The sequence below is a fragment of the Pleurodeles waltl genome, chromosome 2_1, assembly GCF_031143425.1.
Source record: "Pleurodeles waltl isolate 20211129_DDA chromosome 2_1, aPleWal1.hap1.20221129, whole genome shotgun sequence".
Lineage (NCBI taxonomy): Eukaryota > Metazoa > Chordata > Amphibia > Caudata > Salamandridae > Pleurodeles > Pleurodeles waltl.
The window spans coordinates 322,460,395-322,482,952 of record NC_090438.1 but is presented as its reverse complement, the minus strand read 5'-3'; the positions used below and the strand labels follow the sequence as shown (position 1 = coordinate 322,482,952).

At 50.8% G+C, this 22,558-nt stretch overlaps 1 protein-coding gene across 4 annotated transcripts in view; it reads right to left on the bottom strand.

Moving 5' to 3' along the window:
• The window catches only part of IL13RA2 (interleukin 13 receptor subunit alpha 2), a 623,741-nt gene that overhangs the window by 488,816 nt on the left and 112,367 nt on the right, over positions 1-22,558 (bottom strand). For all 4 annotated transcript variants that reach the window (XM_069212556.1, XM_069212557.1, XM_069212559.1 and 1 more), the window contains exon 3: positions 8,843-8,994. In XM_069212556.1, the coding sequence (XP_069068657.1) occupies positions 8,843-8,994 (152 nt within the window). The remainder of the gene's footprint in view (positions 1-8,842; positions 8,995-22,558) is intronic.

Here is a 22,558-nt window from a genome sequence, read left to right as displayed (position 1 = left end):
CGGTTCCCGCTTGGCGGGCGGCGACCGCCACCCGCCAATGTAGGAATGACCCCCTCAGTGTTACGAAAATAAAGGGTCTTTATTCCAGTAATACAGTACCAAAATACTAGATAGGCAACCCTCCAATAGGAGGTATGTAAACACACCAACTATGTACACTAGTTATTAGAAATAGCATAAAAAGCAATAGAAAACAGTGCAAATGCAAATAGACAACAGTGACCCTAGGGGGAGCCCAAACCATATACAAAAAAATTGGAATGCGAACACACCTAGGTAAGTGGAATGTATGGAGGAGAGCTGGGGGTACTAGGAAACCCCAAAGGTAAGTACCACAGTGCCCCCCTAGCGACCAGGAAGAAAGGAGTAAGTTACTGGATTTTCCCCAAACCATCTAAAAGAAAGAAAATGCAACACCAAGACAAGACTGCAAAAAAACTGTGGTGGATTCCTGAAAAGGAAGACCTATGGAAGAAGGGAACCAAGTCCAGAAGTCACAGAAGAGTCCAGGAGGAGTAGGAGCTACTACCCACCCAGCTGTGGATGCAGAAGTTGGTCGACGGCAGGAGGAAGATGGTCAGAAATGCAGCCCTGGAGTAGGTGAAGTGTTCCTGGAGGATGCAGTCGATGTCCCATGACGGGTGGATGATTGCAATCAGTCAGTGGTGTGGAAGAGCCACCAACAAGCCTTGGCAAGGGCAGAAGTCACACCTCCAAGCATAAACCAGTCAACACTGGTTCAGGGACCCCCAGTCCCTGATCTGGTGCGAAACTGAACAATGGAAAGGGGAGTGACCACTACGTTGCCCATCTCCACCGCAGGGGTGGCGCCCAAAGCTCCTCCAGGGGGTCTCTGGGTTCTGCCATCTTGAATCCAAGGTTGGCAGGGGCCTCTGGGAGCATCTGAGTCGCCAGGTCAGGCAGGTGACGTCAGAGCCCCCTCCTGATAGGTGCTCACCAGGCAAGGTGAACAATCCCCCTTTCAGGGCTACTTAGGGTCTCTCTTTTGGGTGGGTCCTCAGATTCGGCTTGCAAGATTCCAGCAGGACTCCTCTGCAACCTCTACATTGACTTCTTGCCACTGGAACCGTGACTGGACCCTCCAGAAACCGAAAATCTGCATCCAAGATGAAGACTCTGCGTGCAACATTGTTTCCACAGCTCCTTCAAGCTTCTTCAACATTTCCCTGGCTGTGCATCCTCTGAGGGTGGCAAGTCTTCAGTCTTCATGAGAAGAAGGAATCTCCCTTGAAGCAAGGCACCAACTGCAACAACGACTGGCTGCATGGATCTCCTCTCATTCTGAGCTACGTGGATCTTGCATCACAGGTCCGGAGAAGTCCACGTGGTCCTCTCTACCAGCTGTACAACTTTGGTGGAGGTAAGCCTTTTCCTTCCCATGCAGGACAGTACCCCCGTGCACAGCGTCTCTTGCAGCTACCAAGGCTTGTTGGCACCTCCTCCAAGGGATCTTCAGGCTCCGTGTAGCTCCAGCCCCCAGCACTCCCTCCAGTGACGCACAGCCCTCTGCATCCTTCTCCTGCAGTGTGGGACCCTTCTCCAGTTGTGCTGCATGAGCTCCTCTGTGACTCCTGCTTCCTCGTCCAGTGGGTTTCCTGTGGGGGCTGCCTCTTCTTCAGGGGACTCTCTGCCTTGCTCAGGGTCCCCCTAGGACTCCCTCGTGGGTTGAGGTCTCCTGGACCTTGCTGGTCCCCGGCAGCTCCACTTTTGCATCACCGCAACTTCTGCCTTTGCCAAGGCTTATTGGTGGCTCTTCCACACCACTGACCGACTGCAATTATCCATCCGGTGTGGGATGTTCACTGCATCCTCCAGGAACTCTTCACCTGCGCCAGGGCTGCATTCCTGACCGCCTCCGTCCTACTGTCGACCAACTCCTGCATCCACAGCTGGATGGGCAATAGCTCCTACTCCTCCTGGACTCTTCTGTGACTTCTGGACTTGGTCCCCTTCTTCCACAGGTCTTCCTCTTCTGGAATCTACCAATGGTTTCTTGCAGTCTTGTTTGGGTGTTGCATTTTCTTCCTTTTGGGTAGTTTGGGGAAAATCTAGTAACTTACTCCTTTCTTCCTGGTTGCTGGGGGCATTGTGGTACTTACGTTTGGGTTTCCTAGTACACCCACCTCACCCCCACACATTCAACTTACCTAGGTGGGGTCCTGTGTTCGCATTCCAATTTTTTAGTATATGGTTTGGGCTCCCCCTAGGGTCACTATTGCATTTACACTGTTTTCTATCACTTTTTATGCCTATTTCTGATAACTAGTGTATATAGTTGGTATGTTTACTTACCTCCTATTGTAGGATTGCCTATCTAGTGGTTTGGAACTGTGTCACTGAAATAAAGACTCTTTGTTTTCGTAACACTGAATGTTTTCTTTCATGTGTGTAAGTGCTATGTGACTACAGTGGTATTGCATGAGCTTTGCATGTCTCCTAGATAAGCCTTGGCTTCTTATCTACAGGAAACATCACTAGCAACACGGTCAATGCAACGCTATGCTTTGACCACGCTGCCATTACCAGTTATATGCATTTACTACGCATGCGTTTAGCACGCATGCCTTTACTACTCATCTGCATGGTACCGGCAGAGAGAGCAGTCCAGGCAGAACAGGAAGGAGTAGCAGCCAGAAGAGAGAGGTAAGTGGGGACAGGTTTTGGGGGGATGAGTGGTTTAGTTTTTAGGACAGGGTCAGGTACTTTTTGGGACAGGGTGGAAAGGGTTTTAGGGTTCGGGTCATTTTTAGGACAGGGTGGCTTTTAGGGTTTAGGGTGGGGTGGAAAGTTTGGGTAGTTCTTAGGACAGGACAAGGTAGGGTGGGGGGTCGGGGTAGTTTCTGGGACAGGGTGGGGTTGTTTTTGAAGACAGGTTAGGGCTTAGGGTGGGAGCGGGGCCGGGTAGTTTTTAGGACGGGGCAGGGTAGGGTTTAGGGTGGGGAGGGATAGTTTTAGGACAGGGCAGGGTAGGTTTTAGGGTTTAGGGCTGGGGCGGGGTAGATTTTGGGACAGGGCAGGGTAGGCTTTAGGACAGGGCAGGGTAGCTTTTAGGGTTTAGGGCAAACGCAGGGGTGGGGTTAGTTTTTAGGACAGGACAAGGTAGGTTTTAGGGTTCAGGGTGAGGACAGGAGTTCAGGGTAACTTTTAGGACAGGGTGAGTTAGTCTTTTAGGACGGGGTAAGTTTTAGGGTTTAGGGCAGGATTGTGGTAGTTTTTTGGACAGGGCAGTGTAGGTTTTAGGGCAGGGTAGCTTTTAGGGTTAAGAGTGGGGGGGAGGTAGGGTAGTTTTTAGGTAAATGTAGATTTTAGTTACCTAGTTTTAGGACAGGGCAGGGTAGGTTTTAGGGTGGGGCTAGGTAGTTTTTAGGACCAGTCGGGGTAGGTTTTAGGACAGAGCAAGTTAGGTTTAAGGGTGGGGCAGGTCATTTTTAGGACAGGGTGGGGTAGGTTTTAGGACAGGGCATGGTAGCTTTTAGGCTTTAGGGCAAGGAGAGGTAGTTTTAGGACAGGGTAGGGTAGGTTTTAGGTTATAGGGCGGGAGCACGCGTAGGTTTTAGGATAGAGCGGGGTCGATTTTAGGAGAGGGTAGATTTTAGGGTTTAGGGTGGTGGGGTTGGGGTAGTTTTTATGACAGGGTGGGTCGTTTTTAGGACAGGGTAGGTTTTCAGGTTGAAGGTGCGATGCCGGGTTAGTTTTTAGGACATGGCGGGATAGGTTTTAGGACAGGGCAGGGTAGCTTTTAGGGTTCAGGGTGGGTGGTAGGGGTAGTTTTTAGGACAGGGAGTGGTAGGTTTTAGAACAGGGCAGGGTCGCTTTTAACATTTAGGCTACGAAGGGGTCGGGGTAGTTTTTAAGAAAAGGCGGGGTAGGTTTAGGTTTCAAGGCTGGGGTTGGGGTAGTTTTTAGGGCAGGGAGGGGTGCTTTATTAGGACATGGTAGGTTTTATGGTATGGGGGTTGGGGAAGTTTTTAGGACAGGGTGGGTAAGTTTTAGGACAGGGCAGGGTAGCTTTTAGGGTGGGGACGGGGTAGTTTTTAGGACAGGGCAGGGAAGGTTTTAGGGTTTAGGGCAGGTAGTTTTTAACACAGGGTGGTGTAGTTTTTAGGACAGGGTAGGTTTTAGGGCTCAGGGTAGTTTTCAGGACAGGGCATGGTAGGTTTTAGGATAGGAACAGTAGCTTTTAGGGTTTAGGGTGGGGTAGTTTTTAGGACAGGGTAGGATTTAGGGTTTACAGTGGGGGGTCGGGGTAGTTTTTAGGACAGGGCGGGGTAGGTTTTAGGACAGGGTGGGGTAGCTTTTAGGGTTTAGTGCGAAGGTGGGGGTAAAGGTAGTTTTTAGGACAGGGAGGGGTAGTTTTTAGGAGCTGTAAATTTTACGCTTTAGGGCAGGGGGTCGGGTTAGTTTTTAGGACAGGGCAGGGTAAATTTTAGGACAGGGCAGGGTAGCTTTTATGGTTTAGGGTGGGAGCAGGGTCAGGGTAGTTTCTAGGACAGGGCAGGATAGGTTTTAGGGTTTAGGGTGGGGTGGTCAGGTAGGACGGGCAGGGCAAGGTAGGACAGGGTGAGGTAGGTTTTAGGACAGGGCACAGTAGGGCAAGGGTTCGGGCTCAGGGCACTGGGTGAAAGAGGTAGTTTTAAAGGCTTGGGTGGGTGGAGTATGGTGGCAGGTGTAGAGTGCAGGGGGAATTTACCAAGCATTTTCCTTTACCAAAAATGCTTTTAGAACGAATTTAGTTGTAAATGCATACGTGATAAAGACGCGGTCGTTGTAGAGGCCGCATTAAGGCATGCATGCTATACGTATGCGTTGTTCCATCATACATCCCTCATCCTGGCCTGGCCTCTAGACACTGCCTACACTACACTAATGAGGGATACCTGGACCTGGTATAAGGTGTAAGTACCTCAGGTACTCACCACACACCAGGCCAGCTTCCTACACCACTGGAACAAGATATCTGACTGTGCCCCTAAAGACAGTTGTTGATAATCTGGTCTCCGACAAGAATTTGTTGAAGGGCTGCTGAAAGTCTATAAAGAATTGGAGTACCAATGAAGAACATATTCAACTTTTAACAAAGTTGGAACATGGACATTTTGCACCTTCTGGAGAACCAGGACAAGGTTCCAAGTCTGCCAGAAAAAGGGATAACGTTAGAGGACACACTTTCCAGGTTGTTTCAATTTGAAAGATTTTAGACTTTGAGAAATGCTGTTCTGGATCCAGCCTACTCCCACTGAAGGATGTTATGCTACAATAAATTGTGCAGGTAAAACTCTTGACCAGTATAGCTGCTTTTCTTTACCGGACAGTTGCTCAATCACAGTTGGCCTACAAATGTACCTAGGTACGAGTCACCAACTTTCAGTTCTGGATTGTTTCCAAGAGGTACATATTACCAATTCTTTAAAATGTCTTATCTATTGATCTATCTACAATTATTTAGCGTCAGTTGCTAAACCCTCCCTCCCTCCCTTCTTCGTTTTTGCAGCCTCAAGCACATTGTTACATCCATACTGCCGTAAGGGTTGGATAGTGTTATGCCTATTTTGTAAGGGCACAGAGCTTTGCATTTGCTCTCCCAAACTGTACGCAGGTGAGTTATGTCTTGTAGACAGACCTCTGCGATAGATGATTGTACGTACTGTGAGGTTTTTCCTTGTTACCTAGTAGGTTATTTCATATGGTTGCCCCTACACTGGATTTGGTCAGTTATATGTCAGAACCACGAGTGCTTCAAGCACCCATGGCTCAACAAGGAGGTCGGAACAACGACCTTGTTCTTATCACTAATGCCTTTACCACGAATGCGTTTACAATGATTTCCCGTTGTAAACGCATTCCTGGTAAAGGCATTAGTGATCAGCATGCATGGTTTCAGCATGCTTTCCCTCTAGCCCCCCACCTCCAAAAATTACTGCGAACCCCCCCCCATCCCCACAACCACCCCAACCCCTACCCCCAAAATTACCACAACCCCAACCCCCTCCCCTAAAACCTAAACACCCCAACCCCCAACCCACCCCTTAAACCTAAACCCACATCCCCCTTCCCCCAAACCCTAATCACCCCGAGCCCCCACCCCCAAACAAAATCTCCAGTCCCTGCCCAATTTACCTCCTCCTTCACTGCTGCGACTCCGACTCCCTTCTTCTGTACCTTAACCACTGCATGTACGTGGTTCAGACATGCGTGGTTAAGGTACCAAAACCAGGAAGTCGTGGAAAACAAAAGCGTTGTTTCGCTTTCGTTTTTCACGACTTCGTGGTTTCGGAGTTGTTGTTGCGGGTATTTCGCATCAAGCACAGGAGGTACATGGCATATTTGTAACACAGGCGATTTAGTAGGGGCTGAGAAAGCAGTCAGCACATTGTATATTAAGGACTACTTGCCTTTCCTATCTGGGACAGTTCGCGCAGTCAACCGGGTATAGGCCGTGTTGCTGTATCTTTATTAAGGGTCATTAGCAGGGCTCTAGGATAAGGACAAGCGGCACATCTAACAGTCAGTGTATTAAAGGTAGACAGCACAATCTGTGTTACTGACAGTAGCACAGACACCTTTAACACTTCTGTAGCAAGTACCCTCCACCCAGGTTTGCCAGAATGTTACAATGGCTGCATCAATGCCCACTGGCCACCTTGATAGAAGTTTAGCTTGACTTACAAAATGCGACCCATCTTACACTTAGCCCAAATATGATGGCATGTGCAGGCCCAAGAAAGAGATTGCTTTCAGAAGTTTATATTTAGAGGTTCTAAATACTTTAGGTGAATGCGCACATTTTGTGTTCCTAACATGATGAAGCTGTAATTTTACTTGATCCAGCAGCACGCATCCTGGTTTTATGCCTGCTGCTTGCCTTTGCCTGTTACGGAAAGATGTCTGCCTCAAAGGATTTCTTCCTCTTGATGTCGATACCCTTACATTTCAATGTAGTATTATGTCCTTACATAACCGGTGCGAATTGATCGTATCCCTCACACCCCAGCACAGAAAAGCAGGCACAACCCGCCCAGCCCACAAGGAGAAGTCAGAACTGCGTGCAAGGGAAATAAAGGGGTGGGATGTAATTACCATAAAGTACTCATGACAGATCTATTGCGTCAAATGCTGATATCCCGCAGCCACCTGCAAATCTTCAAAGGTGCTAAACACTGTCGACAAGCTGGCATCGTTTACACACAAAGAAAAATAGTCTAATTTTTCCTAGGTTAGTGCCAGTAAGAGCCTAATTAGAAAACTTGAAAACACATGGAGAAAAAAATGCAACGCTGTGATTTCACCGAGACTACGGACTAATGCTCCTCCGTGAAGTACACTATTTCAAACAGCCCTGAGGCCCGGTATGTTCTTAGAATACGTGGTATTGTTTTGAGATTAAATCGGCATTCATTCACCCCCAGGGACGACAGTGGAAAATGTAATGTCTTCTCCCAGTGAACCGAAAGGACGCCTGTGGGCAGGCAGCAGTACACAATTCTAGGAAGAGAACTGCATGAAACTCAAAGCAGGTGATCAGTTGGTTTTTCGGGACCTGACTGCACGGTCTCACATATAACACAAATGGTGTTCTGTGCTGGCTCCCAAAACCAGTGAGGAGGTTCAGTCAGTGCTGGAAATTTCCCTGGAGAGGTCTGAAGTCAACAAGAGGGAAAACGAGACCCTGCTTAAAAGGATGCGCCAAAGCTCTTCCATTTCCTCCATCTAAGATAATAGTTGGAAGGGAGGAAAGAGCTAGGGGAAACAGGGTGATAAAGGGAACCCACCCAAAGGCCAAACCCCGCAAGCAGATGATTTACTCTCTTCAGTACAGGGCTTGCAGGCCCTGCTGGAGTGTCAGTCTTCTATTCTGGGCTATCTCCAGGCACCAGGCTACGAATAAACACCTCGAGAATGGGAAAATGCCTTTGTTGGTGAAGCCTGATTGTAGAAAATGTCTTAGACTGCATTTATAGACCAAATTCAAAGTAATACATTTTTGATGTATACTGGTGAAGTGAATATCCATATTTTACATGAAATGCAGTGAATGAGTCATGTTTCGTGTAAAGGTCACTGCTATAAAGCTCTCTGCCAAAGCATAAAACACTGTGTCAGCCTAATCCAAAAATCCATCATTCCATCTTCAGTCTCTAGTACCAACTATTTCTGAACAAAATTGTAAAAAAATCTCAATGTATTCAACATTGACTCATTAAGAATAATATATCCTTCAGGGCTCTATATACTTTAGTAACCACATTTCTTGAGGAAATGCAGCTTGAATGCCTCTGGCAGTGATCTCGCTTCTGGTGGTTGGTCATACACTGTGTAAGAGCGGCAACAAGTGATGGATCTCCATTCAGCATAACCTGTGCAGTAAAGTTGGGAACTGGCAGCAGTGCTTCTTTCACAGGGTTAGCCATTCTTAGTACATTGCCTCAGCCCACTACCATCCCTTAAAAGGCATACCAACATATCTATACTTTATCATTTCTTAACTGCCCACGAAATTATACATATTGGCATTAGTTTTATTTTTCTTTAGTGTGAAGATAACCACATTAAACTTCAGTTACTGTCCAGTTAACCCAAACTTCGTACCCTAGTATTAAAGAGTGCTTTGACTACTTGTATCAAGCAGAATCCTTCTTTCTTGTGGTTAGGTTTACCGCTCAGCAGAGACTGATCTTGCATAAAAGGCCATAGCATCTGCCCACTGCAGAGCTTATGCCTGGCTCTCTGCTCCATGAGGTAAAGCCACTTAAGGTCACATTCAATACTTGATTACAGAATAAACTTTACCGCACAATTGTGCCTCATAAAACAATACTCATACCTTCCACCTTTTCTCGTCATCCTTATAGTACTGTAGTTTGTATTTCACGTCACAATTGCTCAAATTGTGAAAATCTCTTGGTGACTGCCACTGCATGACCATCCATCCCAAGTAACCAGGATCCACAAACTGGAAATCACTCGGTGGTTCAACTACGACAAGAAAGGCATCAAAATAAAATTAAGAGTACAATCAGTTCACTTCGGTTTTTACCTCTATGGCACAAGGTCTTGGAAGCATAGACTGGAACATGCCACAACATTAGTGTCAACGCATTCAGATTCTGGGCATCAGCTGGAGGTGACCACAGGCCTACAGTGGATGTGGGATCCAGATTTCTATATGAACTACTGTTTGCTCTTATTCAAGTTTTATGGTAAAACTGTTATGTGTCAGTGGGTGTGCACGGAGTTACCATGCATTAGTTGCCGTTTTCTGTGCTGGAAAATCGTAAAGTCAACCATGGTGCAATCTTTAATTGTGCTGCACGGATTTACCTTTCGAATCACTGCTCAGATCTAAACAACAGGCATTGTTACTACTAGATTACGTTAAAAAATTAGTAAAACATGCTACTTATAGCTTTAGCTATCAGAAAGAACCCCTCTTTGGAAAAGTGGATTGATAAGAGTCCTCATTTTAACTCACCCTCCCATAAGACTTTATTATGTGCTACAGCAAGTTTCCCATATTCTACAAAATGTTCCAGATGTTTTATATCATTCTGCACAATATGTACACTGAGTTGTTAGTGATAGCGATAACATCAGTTCATAAGGTTATTAAAACGAGGTTGCCACAACTGCTCTATGGTAACCATGCTTTGTGGTCCGTCTGTGTCATTCATTCTGTTTTTAGTTTTATAACTAGTTCACCTAAACAAGCCGCATCCTAACACAGGGAGTTTCCAAAAAGGCTTATGTGAACAATAAGGTGGTTCGATGAAACAAAAAAGCTCTCAGCGCTTTGAACTGTAATAGTGTCAGAAGGGTGCGTATCCTCATTTGTGGTTCATTCAACAGCTGTCATGCCGGCACATAGAGTCTAGGTTTGCCACAACTTTTCAACCTGGTCCTAGTGGCGAACAGTTGTGCCTCACTGGCTGACTGATGCGCAGTTGCCAGTATATGCCGTACAATATACTACTTAAGACAAATGGGGCCAAGTCCCTGTGACATTTGCAGATGATCAAGGCCGGGCAGGCCATATGGGGCATCGGGCGTTTTCCGAGAGGCTGGAAGAGTGGGGGAGGCTTCTGTTACTGGGTGCCGGCTTTGTAGCAGTGCAGCAGTTTTAAAAGCACTGCAGAGTACCTTGTATATCCAATAGTTATGAGGCAATAATAAAATGTACCTGCTGGAGAGAGGTAGGAGTTGTGACTCATCTAATGTAGCGCAGAGGGTTAATATGCCTGCTGCAGAGAATGTGTGCTATGCAGATCACAGATCAGTATTTTATCATAGCTCGGTGGGACACCTCTTTTGTCACAGAGCCCCTGTTGTTACTGTACAGTTCATAAGTTACAATGAATGTACCACAGTGAGTTATGAACCGCCATCAAAGACCTGCAAGCAAACTGTATGGTCCTGGATGGAAAGTTACGTTTTTCCCATTCTTTATCCTAATTTTGCTAAAAAGAGTTTGTTTGGGTAGAAATACATTGTTATTATTAAAGTGAAACCTAATGCTGTGATATTTTCTGAATCCTGAGTTTATGCTTCCCCAGAACAAGCACTGGTACAAAATGCTTACCAGTGTGGGTGACATGTGAATCCTACACCTTGTAGTCCCCTTTTTCGGTGTTCTATACACTGATTTACACATATATGATTCATTGTCTCTGTATGTGTGTGTAATGTAAAGTGCTCCAACACCCTAAGCTGGTAAGAGAGGAGCTATAATACAAATGAAATAGATGTGAGAGAGAGGCTATGGAGAGTTGAGAGGCACTATGAGAGGGTTATGATGAGGGAATCACTGAAGAACCCCAATATTGATTGCTGTATCTTGGTGCACTGTAAGGTCGGCATTTACTATGCTTTAAAAACGATTACAATGGAACATAAAATGAAAAAGTTATTGTAGAATGCACCATATTTTCCCACATTTGTTTTCGGGAGGTGGGAACCTCACAAACCCCATTGTAGTGGTGACGTTCCATCGCCATGGACCCTATGGGGGCTTGTCTGCCAAAATTTGCCATGGCTGCTTTAGATTCCCAGTCCTGCCCTGCAGATGAGGCTAATAATATAAACATATTCTACTCGTTTCCTGACTGAAGCCAGTGCGGTGATCTTTGCAGATGAATACTTGAGTGTTTTTATGTCTGGCTGTCTAAAGACCTATTGTTGCCAATTCTTTAAAATGCACAGAATGAGCTTTGGCTTCATCCAGAAAAGCATTACTGTCTAAACTCATGCTACTGGTACCATTCCATTCCTCCCCCTTTTGGATGCTTTCATTGGAACTATTTTACATCTCAAAGGTACGCCGAATCATGAGGGCCTATTTTACATCTCCAATGTGCATGGAGTCATCACACGTTAAATTATTTATTTTATGAATACATTTGTAATGCATCAAGCTGTTTTTAACTGCTTGATCTTGGACTGTTTTCGTCTCTCTCTTACCTATTTTCCATCTTTGTCTTTCCTAGTTACTTTCAATTTATTTTTATGTCCCTTTGTTTTTCACTCTATGGATTTCCTTTCTGTCTTCCCCCGCCCTGTCTTTCTTCCAACCATTGTTAATTTCCCATAGCCATTGATAGTGGTATGTTGAGTGACTGAATGGATGGTGTTGGCCTAAATGATTTTGACGTTAATCAAAATAGGAGGAGAAGAAAATGATCTTTTATGATGTGTACAGCCTGAAAAGAACCCCCTGTGCTACTCCTACTGTGAAAAAATACATTTCCACATCAAGTTCCTATCATCTTCAACTTTTTCACCTTTGGGACATAAGGCGCCGGGTGGCTATTTGTCAACCTAGTATTGATCACAAGTAGAGTACGTTTGTCTTATAAGGGTTTACATTTAACACAGTGGGGATCAATTAATCAATCAACCAGGTGGACACTATTAGACAACTTCATCTAAACTGTCTTGTGCCCCACTGACCAATAGTTAAATCTGCATCTCATACGCATCATAATGAAAGAAGATTTATCGTGCCCAAGATAGGCATATACACATCTTTAGATGTAAACAATCAGGCCAGTAAAGGATAATCTATCAGCTGCTCTTCAAAGACCAGAATCTTGGACTGAGTAAGTCACGGGGAGAATAGAAGTGATATTTTAAATAAATATGTTTTACTTCCCAGCAAAGCGCTGCTCTCCTAAGGTTTTGCAAATGCATTAATTCTGTGAGAAAACTAATAACACGAGGCAGCACTAAAATAGAGATGCTGAACGAACAACAGAAGCAGAGAATGGTAGCAATTAAGACGACCAGCTTAGAAATTGAAGAGCAGAACACCCTGTGCATAAAACAAGTAGACAATCCAAGAGAAACTCAGAAAAAATATTAAGATGACTTGGAGGGATTGCTAGGGAGAGGAGCAAGGGCATTTAAACTTGAGTAGGGCAGCAAGAATTGGAGCGGATCAATCAAAACAAGAAGAATTCAGCTCGTGTGTGGTTTGAGGAAACTGTAGAATAGTGTGGCAGCAAACTGTGATTGTTAAAGGTGTTCATGTCTGAAACATGCAATGGAGTAGCGCAGAGAAAGGCTTAGTAGTAGGAGTGTGGAAAATGATGAAGATGGATGTCTCATTATGGTGCCATTATTATCACTGCTTTCCTGATGGAAATAAATATTCCAATGTTACCATTTGTCCCACCTGTATCTTTAACAAAAAACAAATGAGGCAACTTGTAAAAAAGGAGAATACTGCTTTGATCCACAGTGAAGTAAATACGTAGAAGAAAGTGCAACATGAGGAACGATAATTTAACTGACTGAAAAAATGGGAACCAAAATGATCCGAAAGTAAGATCAAGGCACTCAAAAAGACTGTTCAGGAGATTATGAAACGCCATTTAAGATTTATTGGGATGGTGTGCTTGATATGAGGAACGTACAACACGAGAAAAAGAGGAGGAGGTTTACCACCGCACACCCTCCAAGATAACCACAACAAACACAGAGTGTGAGGTCAAACAAAGTAAAGCCGGATTACGCCCCTAACAAATCATTTAGCAAAGATAGCTTTCTTGGCAATTACAAAGGGGGTATATTTAATCTCAGAATACCTATTAGATTGAATGAAGGAGTCTCACCCAAATATTTGCGGCATGCTTCATCCTTGGTGACCCCATCCCCTCCTGGTAAAAATGTATTGCCATGGCAGACTCAACTTCATTGGGAGCGAGCTCTTGATAAAAGAAAACAGGGCAAGAAGGGATTCGGAAATACTAAAAATACCTTAAGGTAAACCCAGGGCAACACCTTTAATAATGGGTACCTGGGTATAGCTAATAAAATACAGGGGGATGCTAAGTAATTATAATGATCCACCCATCCATACTAAGCCAATATGGTTCTTCCCATTTACATGCCGGTATCAGTCCGGGGCATTCGTCAGGTCTAAGGGAAATCTCTATCTCTGAATTCCTCACTTAAAAACATAAGTAGGTATGGTTCCTACATAGGAGCAATTCACAGAATGGCACTCCATTAAAAGATTCACGGATCAATACATTAATGCAATGTTCCATGAATTTCTAATGGAATGCCACTTGGTTTTTGCTGTACCTAAGGCACCAACTAACGAGGAACTATGGGCCAGGAAAGAATAGGCAGGGAGATTAGAACATAAGGGAAGAGGAGTCCTGCATCTGACAGATGAGTTTAGCCTTTGAAAGAAAAGACGTTTTCCTTTATTTTAGAACGTTACAAGTGAAGAGGTGGTGCATAGGTTTGGAGGCAATTCCAAACTCTTGTCAAACAGCCATTAAAGAACAGTGCCATTGTGAGTTTCTTTTTTAATGCCGGTGGCTCTAGGAGAAGACTTTCCCTACTATGAAGAGTTCTGATAACGCCCAATAATTTCAGGTTCATGGCTAAATACTGAAGCATGCGTGTATGTAGAACTTATGGGTTACAGATTCAGGCCCTCATTCTGACCCTGGCGGTCGGTGATAAAGCGGCGGCCAAGCCGCCAACAGGCCGGCGGTCTAAAATATGCAATTCTGACCCTGGCGGGAACCGCCAACACAGCCCGCCAACTTAACACTCCGCCCGCCACAGCGGTACAAACAAACAGCGCGGCGGTTCCCGCCAACAGCCAGGCGGCAGACAATGTACCGCCCACCCTATTACGACCCACCAATCTGCCACCTTTTCCGGGGCGGGAGCACCGCCGATAAGAACACGGCGGAAACAGACTACGAACGGGAAAACGCTCACCTCTACGCACTCCACGCGAGATTCCGGCAGCATGGAACCAGAGTTGCAGGTCATCCCCGCACTCCTATTCCTGCTCATATACCAGGAGCACGCCCGGCGGCGCGGAAGACATCGGTGAGTACTGCACCTACGACACAGGGGAGGGAAAAGATTACCGGCACACACCCACCCACCCACACCCACTACAACACACACATCAATGCATTCCCACAGATCACTGTCACAACCCACAAACCACCCCCCTCCGAAATAATGCAAAGACCAAAAGAAGAGATCATAAACGGGCAGATATATTGAAATATGGACACCAGTAATCGCAATAAATAAATAAACTATATACAAAATATATACAGCTACTAAATGTAGTCCAACCACTGTCCGTGGATCACAGGGTTCCTGTGCAAAGGGGCAAGGCCCAGTCCCACGACAAGAACTCCACGGAGAGAACACTGCAGGGGCATCAGCAAGAAAATCGGACAGGCACCTCAGGGGGAAGGGAAGGGGGGGCACCTCAGCCACTTGAGTACACGACGCCAGATCCACGAGGGGACTCCATGACCACTGGCCCATCCTGGGGAGAGCAAAGCCACAGTCCATACAGTCCATACAGTGGGTGGCCCGCCCACTGGGCCATCCTGGGGAGAGCAAAGCCACAGTCCATACAGTCCATACAGTGGGTGGCCCGCCCACTGGGCCATCCTGGGGAGAGCAAAGCCACAGTCCATACAGTCCATACAGTGGGTGGCCCGCCCACTGGGCCATCCTGGGGAGAGCAAAGCCACAGTCCATACAGTCCATACAGTGGGTGGCCTGCCCACTGGGCCATCCTGGGGAGAGCAAAGCCACAGTCCATACAGTCCATAACAGACCCAACTGCCACTGGAGGAGGCAAGTTGGCCAGAGGACATCCTGCAGCCCTGCCCGAGATAGATCCTGCCCTGCCACGTCTGCCAAAGGGCCAGCGGTTCTTGCCTTGAAGGGCCCAGTTCAGCGGTTCCTGAGACGGCGGGGCCCAGTTCAGCGCTCCTTGCCTTGAAGGGCCCAGTTCAGCGGTGCTTGAGACGGCGGGGCCCAGCGGAGCGGTTCTTGAGACGGCGGGGCCCAGCGGAGCGGTGCTTGAGACGGCGGGGCCCAGTTCAGCGCTCCTTGCCTTGAAGGGCCCAGTTCAGCGGTGCTTGAGACGGCGGGGCCCAGCGGAGCGGTTCTTGAGATGGCGGGGCCCAGCGGAGCGGTGCTTGAGACGGCGGGGCCCAGTTCAGCGCTCCTTGCCTTGAAGGGCCCAGTTCAGCGGTGCTTGAGACGGCGGGGCCCAGCGGAGCGGTTCTTGAGACGGCGGGGCCCAGCGGAGCGGTGCTTGAGACGGCGGGGCCCAGTTCAGCGCTGCTTGCCTTGAAGGGCCCAGTTCAGCGGTGCTTGAGACGGCGGGGCCCAGCGGAGCGGTTCTTGAGATGGCGGGGCCCAGTTCAGCGGTGCTTGAGACGGCGGGGCCCAGCGGAGCGGTTCTTGAGACGGCGGGGCCCAGCGGAGCGGTGCTTGAGACGGCGGGGCCCAGTTCAGCGCTCCTTGCCTTGAAGGGCCCAGTTCAGCGGTGCTTGAGACGGCGGGGCCCAGCGGAGCGGTTCTTGAGACGGCGGGGCCCAGTTCAGCGGTGCTTGAGACGGCGGGGCCCAGCGGAGCGGTTCTTGAGACGGCGGGGCCCAGTTCAGCGGTTCTGGAGACGGCGGACGGTCTATGGCCAACTGCTCATTGCCTGGTGGTGCCCTCCTGGGCAGCGGGGATGGTGCTCCTTCAATGCCCACCTGGGCTGTGGGTGGTGGGGCCCTCCTGGCCAGCTGGGCTGGGTCCTCCCTGGGCAGCGGCTATGGGGGTGGTGGGCTCTCCCGGGGCAGCTGTGCCGGTTCCTCCCGGGGCAGCGGCTATGGGGGTTGTGGGCTCCTCCTGGGCAGCAGGCCTGCTGCCTGACCTCTCCGACTTGCTGCCCTTGCCCTCCTTAGTCGTGGGCCTGTGGCCCTTTCCTCCCTTTGGAGCTGTGGCTGGTGACTGTCTCTGGGTGGTGTCCGGGGGGGATGTAGAAGGCGGGCTCCTGCGGCGCCCCTTCCGCCTTCTGCTCCTCTTCCCAGGGGGTGGGCTGCCTGTCCCCTTGCTGCTGGGCGAAGATCCAGACATGCGGGCTGGCGGGCTCCAATACCCCTGCACCCTTGTCAAGGGGGCTGCAGGGCTGGTGGTGGCTGAGGTGCTCTTCTTACCCCGACGAGAAGGAGGGGGGGGCTCAGGGTCAGGAAAGAAGTTAGTAGTGGCGAGGAAGAGCTTCTTGGGACAATGGAGAGTGGTAGGTACAGTGGGAATGGGAGTGGAGGGAGAGGATGTGGTTGTAGGTGAGTCACGTTTGCTGTCTTTGGGTGCAGGTGCAGGAGGGATAGGCTGTCGTGAGGTGGATGGCTGTTGGGTGGGTGGGTGGCTGCGTTTGTGTGGTGTGGAAGAGGGGGTGACAGACACAGTGGGAGAGGACACAGGGGACGTGTAAATGGCAGTGGGGGTGGTGACTGCACGTGTGCGGACTGGAGTGGAGGGTGTGCTGGTGATGGAAACACTGGCTGATGGTGAGGTGAATGGAGGTGTGAGTGTAGACGTCACAGGGAGGGAGGAGGGAGACGAGGAGGTGGGGGTCACAGAGGTGGTAGTGACTGTTGGCATGTCTGCATTGGAATGTTGCGTGTGTGAATGTCTGCGTGATCTGTGGTGCTTATGTTTGGATGAGCTTCTCTTGGGTGTTGAGGTGTGTGCAGGCTGGTCTGATGGTGTGGGTGGGACAGGCAGAGGAACAGGAGACTGGGAGGAGGGAGTTAGTAGAGGCAGGCAGGAGACAGGGACAATGGCTGCCGTCAGTGCTGAGGCCAGAGCCTGGAACGATCGCTGATGGGCAGCCTGACCCGAATGAATGCCCTCCAGGTACGCATTGCTGCGATGAACCTCCCTCTCCACCCCCTGGATGGCATTCAAAAGGGTAGTCTGCCCAACAATGAGCGTTCGGAGGAGGTCAATGACCTCCTCACTGAGGGCAGCGGGGGTAACAGGGGCAGGGCCTGAGGTGCCTGGGGCGAAGGAGATGCCCGGCTTCCTGGCAGAGCGGGCACGGGGCGAACGCTGAGGGGCTGCTGGGAGGGCGGAGATGGTGCGCTGGGTGGCGGCTGTACCTGTAATGGCGGGGGGCACGGATGGTGCCACCCCCGCAAGGGAGCCCCCTTCCGAGGACGTGTCCGTGTCGCTGCAGGGTCCAGTCGTCCCCGTCGTGGAGCTCCCCTCGCCCTCCGTCTCACTGGTCCAGTCTGACTCTGTGGCATGGCCCTCCTGGGCCATGTGAGATGCAGCTCCCTCCTGCCCCGATGCCACTTCTCCTCCGCCTGATGATGCTGATGCACACAAGCACAGAAAGACAAACAAAAAGGGGGGGGGAGAGAGAAATAAAGGGATATTGAGTACATGGATCTCCGGTACAGTTAGCGGACATGACAGACACAGATGCCCCCTGCACTAAGTTGCGCACTTGGGGTCCGCTACGCATTCCGTGGAACATGCCCTACACGCCTAGAGTTGACAACTGCACCCATGGATGACACGGCCCAGGGATGGCTGTACTGACAAACTACTGAGGGTGGTGGCTGGGGACACAGGGGCTTACGGGGGTGCCCAGCCTACAGATATCGCCCTGGCCTAGGGGGACCCCCAGCCCTCCTCCCCCACCCAGACACCTCCACTGCGCGACAACAGAGTAGATAATGCTTGTACTCACCCCCTTGTGTCTGCTGTGCTGCCCTCACGCGCCCATCCAAATCAGGGTAGGCCACCGCCAGGATCCGGAACATCAGGTGGCTCAGTTGACGGCAGGCACCCCGCCTACGTTGGGAGGCCATCCCCAGCAGAGACTCGGCGGTCTTCTTGGTCCCGCAGCGGATGTCCTCCCACCTCTTGCGGCAGTGGGTGCCCCGTCGATGGTGGACCCCCAGGGTCCGGACTTCCTTGGCGATGGCACGCCAAATCCCGATCTTCTCATGGGCGCGGACCTATGTGACACGTACAGGGAGGGAGAAATACCACGTTCAAGTTTGTCAGCATTTTCCTTTCCAGTGGCCCAACGCCCCCCATCCCCGCCAGGCCCCCCGCCATGCCCAACATGCCCCCCATCCCCGCCAGGCCCCCCGCCATGCCCCCTGCCAGGCCCAACATGCCCCCCATCCCCGCCAGGCCCCCCGCCAGGCCCAACATGCCCCCCATCCCCGCCAGGCCCCCCGCCATGCCCCCCGCCAGGCCCAACATGCCCCCCATCCCCGCCAGGCCCCCCGCCAGGCCCAACATGCCCCCCATCCCCGCCAGGCCCCCCGCCAGGCCCAACATGCCCCCCATCCCCGCCAGGCCCCCCGCCAGGCCCAACATGCCCCCCATCCCCGCCAGGCCCCCCGCCAGGCCCCCAAGCCAGCCAGTGTCCCCAAATCCAGATTGAATTAAACTCACTTGTTGGTCTGGAGGACCGTACAGTAGCGCATACTGGGGGAGGACCCCATCCACGAGTTTCTCCAACTCCTCTCCAGTGAAGGCAGGGGCCCTTTCCCCAGGTGCAGCAGCCATTGTCCCTTCCAGACCGAGGTCACAGCAACACTTGCAGTATAGGTCCTCTCCTGTGAAAGTTCAAGTCGCAAGTGGATAAGTAGATAGAAAATGGCGGTCACGTCCGCGGCGGTGCGTACCGCGGCGGTGCGTCCCGCCACCGCCGGCGCCCTTCGCCATTGGCTCCTGAAACCCATAGGCTTCAATGTTAACCAATGCGGCTTTGCGCCGCGGTCTTCGCCCGCCGCCCGCCGCGGTGTGCCACGCCAGCGCATTGACCTCACATCCCATTGTCACACTTCACAGGTCAGGCAGCCGCCATTTCCAGGGCCCACATGGCTCAATTTCAACTGCGTCACACAGGCCTAGGCCTTGCATAGCCACTCAGACACGCCATTCACTGCATAGAGAATCGTATACTGTGCTAGCTGTGAGTACGTACCTGTGGGTTGCTTGACTGTGTGCTCCATGTTGTCCTTCCTAGGCACCGTCCGCTGGGTTGGGCGAGGAGACGGATGAATCCTCCCGTGTACCGACCGCTGGTGGACCTGTCGACAATGGAAGAACGCCACATTATCCTGACCTACCGTCTTAACCGTGCCACTATCCATGAACTGTGTGCCCAGCTGGAGCCCGACCTGATGTCCCCCATCCGCCAACCCACAGGGATTCACCCTATGGTGCAGGTCATGTCAGTACTCCATTTCTTGGCAAGTGGGTCATTTCAGACAACCGTGGGAATTGCTTCTGGGATGTCTCAGCCCATGTTTTCGAAGGTGTTATCCAGAGTGTTGTCTGCCCTGATGAAATCCGTGAGGAGCTACATCATTTTCCCTGAGGTGGGCGAATTGGCTACAGTGAAGGGTGATTTCTACACCCTTGGACATATTCCCAACGTAATTGGTGCCATTGATGGGACCCATGTGGCTTTGGTTCCCCCAAGAGACAGGGAGCAGGTGTACAGGAACAGAAAAAATTACCATTCAATGAACATCCAGGTGGTGTGTTTGGCTGACCAGTACATCTCGCATGTAAATGTCAAATTCCCAGGGTCAGTGCATGACGCCTACATCCTAAGGAATAGCAGCATCCCTTACGTGATGGAACAGCTACAGAGACACCGTGTATGGCTAGTGGGGGACTCTGGGTACCCCAACCTGTCGTGGCTACTGACCCCAGTAAGGAATCCCCGGACCAGGGCAGAGGAACGGTACAATGAGGCCCATGGGCGTACTAGGAGGGTGATCGAACGCACCTTTGGCTTCCTAAAGGCCAGGTTTAGGTGCCTGCATATGACAGGTGGATCCCTAATGTACTCACCTAAGAAGGTGTGTCACATCATCGTGGCCTGCTGCATGCTTCACAACCTGGCTTTGCGCCGCCAGGTGCCTTTCCTGCAGGAGGATGGTCGAGACGGTGGTGTTGTGGCAGCGGTGGAACCTGAGGAGAGTGACGAGGAGGAAGACGACGGGGCTGAAACAGACAACAGGGACAGAATCATTGAACAGTACTTCCAATAGGACACAGGTAACATTTCAAAGATAATTTAGTAAATGTTAACTACTCTCCAGCATCTCTGCTGCCTGTCTATTTGCCCCAGTGTATGATGACTGAGTTTTGGCTTTTCCCTCCCTATTTCAGATCTGGGGTCCCCACTACAAGTCCTGTGCTTCGTTTCCCCATGGACTACAGCTTTGTGGCAGCTGTTTGTTGACTTCACCATGTACAAGGACATATTTGCACTGTCATGTCAATTACAATCTATTGAAATCACAGCCAGACTCCAGATATTTTGGTGCAAAATAGGTGTTTATTGAAGTGCTCAAAATGGGATGGGTGGTTTCAAGTGGGTGGGGGCTATGGTGAAGGAATGTCCATGGCAGAGTCCAGAGTAACAGTCACACAGGTGCATTGTCCAGAGGCCTGTGGAGAGATGGAGCATGGGCAGTTCAAGGATGGACAGGGTGACAATGTGGGACAGTGGGATGACATCAGGTGGTATCCATTGCTGGCGGGGGTCTTGACATCCTACTCTGTCTTCTTGCGAGATCTCAGGGCCTTCTTGCGGGGTTGTTCTTCTCCTGCAGGAGGTGGGGGTCTGGTGGGCTGCTGCTGTGCGGGGGCCTCCTGTCCACTAGCGCCGGCGGAGGTGGTTGGCTGTTCTTGGTCCAGGCTAGTGGCAGGGGCCCTTGGGTGTTGTTCAGTGTCCGCCCTGGTGTTTACGAGGTCCTGCAGCAGCCCTACCATGGTAACCAGGGTGGTGTTGATGGCTCTGATGTCCTCCCTGTACCCCCGATAGTGTTCCTCCTGCAGTGCCTGGATCTCCTGGAACCGGGCCAGTACCGTCGCCATCGTCTCCTGGGAGCGGTTGTATGCTCCCATGATGGTGGTGAGGACCTCGTGGAGAGTGGGTTCCCTGGGCCTCTCCTCCCCCCCCTGTCGCACAGCTGCCCTCCGAGTTCCCCTGTTTCCCTGGGCCTCTGCCCCCTGGCCGGTGTGCCCACTACCACTGCCCCCAGGTCCCTGTTGTTGTTGGGGTGGTGGGTTATCCTGGGTGCCCTGTAGTGGTAGACACACCGCAGATTGACGCGCCCTGGAGACAGAGGCATGGGCCCGCTGGGTGGGAGCTGTGCTGGTGTTCCCAGAGGGGTTAGGGTCTGTAGTGGCCTGGGCCTGTGTGAGGGGAACCGACTGTCCAGAGGTCCCCGATGGTCCGGGCTGGTCATCGGTGTCCAGGTCGACAGAGCTGCTGTCATCGCTGACGGCCTCTTGGGTGGGGGGTGGGGATAATTCTGGCCCCTCCGCCGCGGTGTGTTGACGGTCGGGTCCTGCAGGGGTATAGAGGTATGGTTATAGTTTCAATGTGTGGCATATGGGTGTATCTGTGGGTTCTCGTGTCCCCAAGTGCTGGCATTCGTGTGTGGGGGCTTTGGTGAGGGTGGCTTGTGGGGGGGATGTGTATATGCATTGGGCATGCTTTGGTGATGGGTGTCCATGCTTAGTGGACGCATGCAGGCCTAGGTTTTGGGATGTGTGGGTTGTGATGGTGAGACATTGGCGGGGAATAGGTGTGCTGGGGGTGGGGGTGAGGATGGTGGTGGGGGTGAGGATGGTGGTGGGGGTGAGGATGGTGGTGGGGGTGAGGGTGAGGGTGGGGGTGAGGATGGGGGTGGGGGTGAGGGTGGGGTTCGAGGATGGGGGTGAGGGTTGGGGTCTGATTTGGCATGCAGGTGGGGGGGAAGCAGTATTGAAGCTTCAACTTACCAGTATCCATTCCTCCGCCGACTCCTGCGAGGCCGTCAGGATGCAGGATGTTCAAGACTTCCTCCTCCCATGATGTGAATTGTGGGGGTTGAGGTGGGGGTCCTCCGCCAGTCTTCTGCACGGCGATGTTGTGCCTGGATACCATGGAACGCACCTTCCCCCGTAGGTCGTTCCATCGCTTCCTGATGTCTTCCCGATTTCTGGGGTGCTGTCCCACTGCGTTCACCCTGTCGACAATCCTCTGCCATAGCTCCGTCCTCCGGGCAATGCTGGTGTATTGTATCTGTGTGCCGAACAGCTGGGGCTCTACCCGAACGATTTCCTCCACCATGACCCTGAGTTCTTCGTCTGTGAAGCGGGGTTGTCTTTGGGGTGCCATGGGGTGGTGTGTATGATGTGTGGGGTGGAGTATGTGTATTTAAGTGAGTTGAGTGAGGTG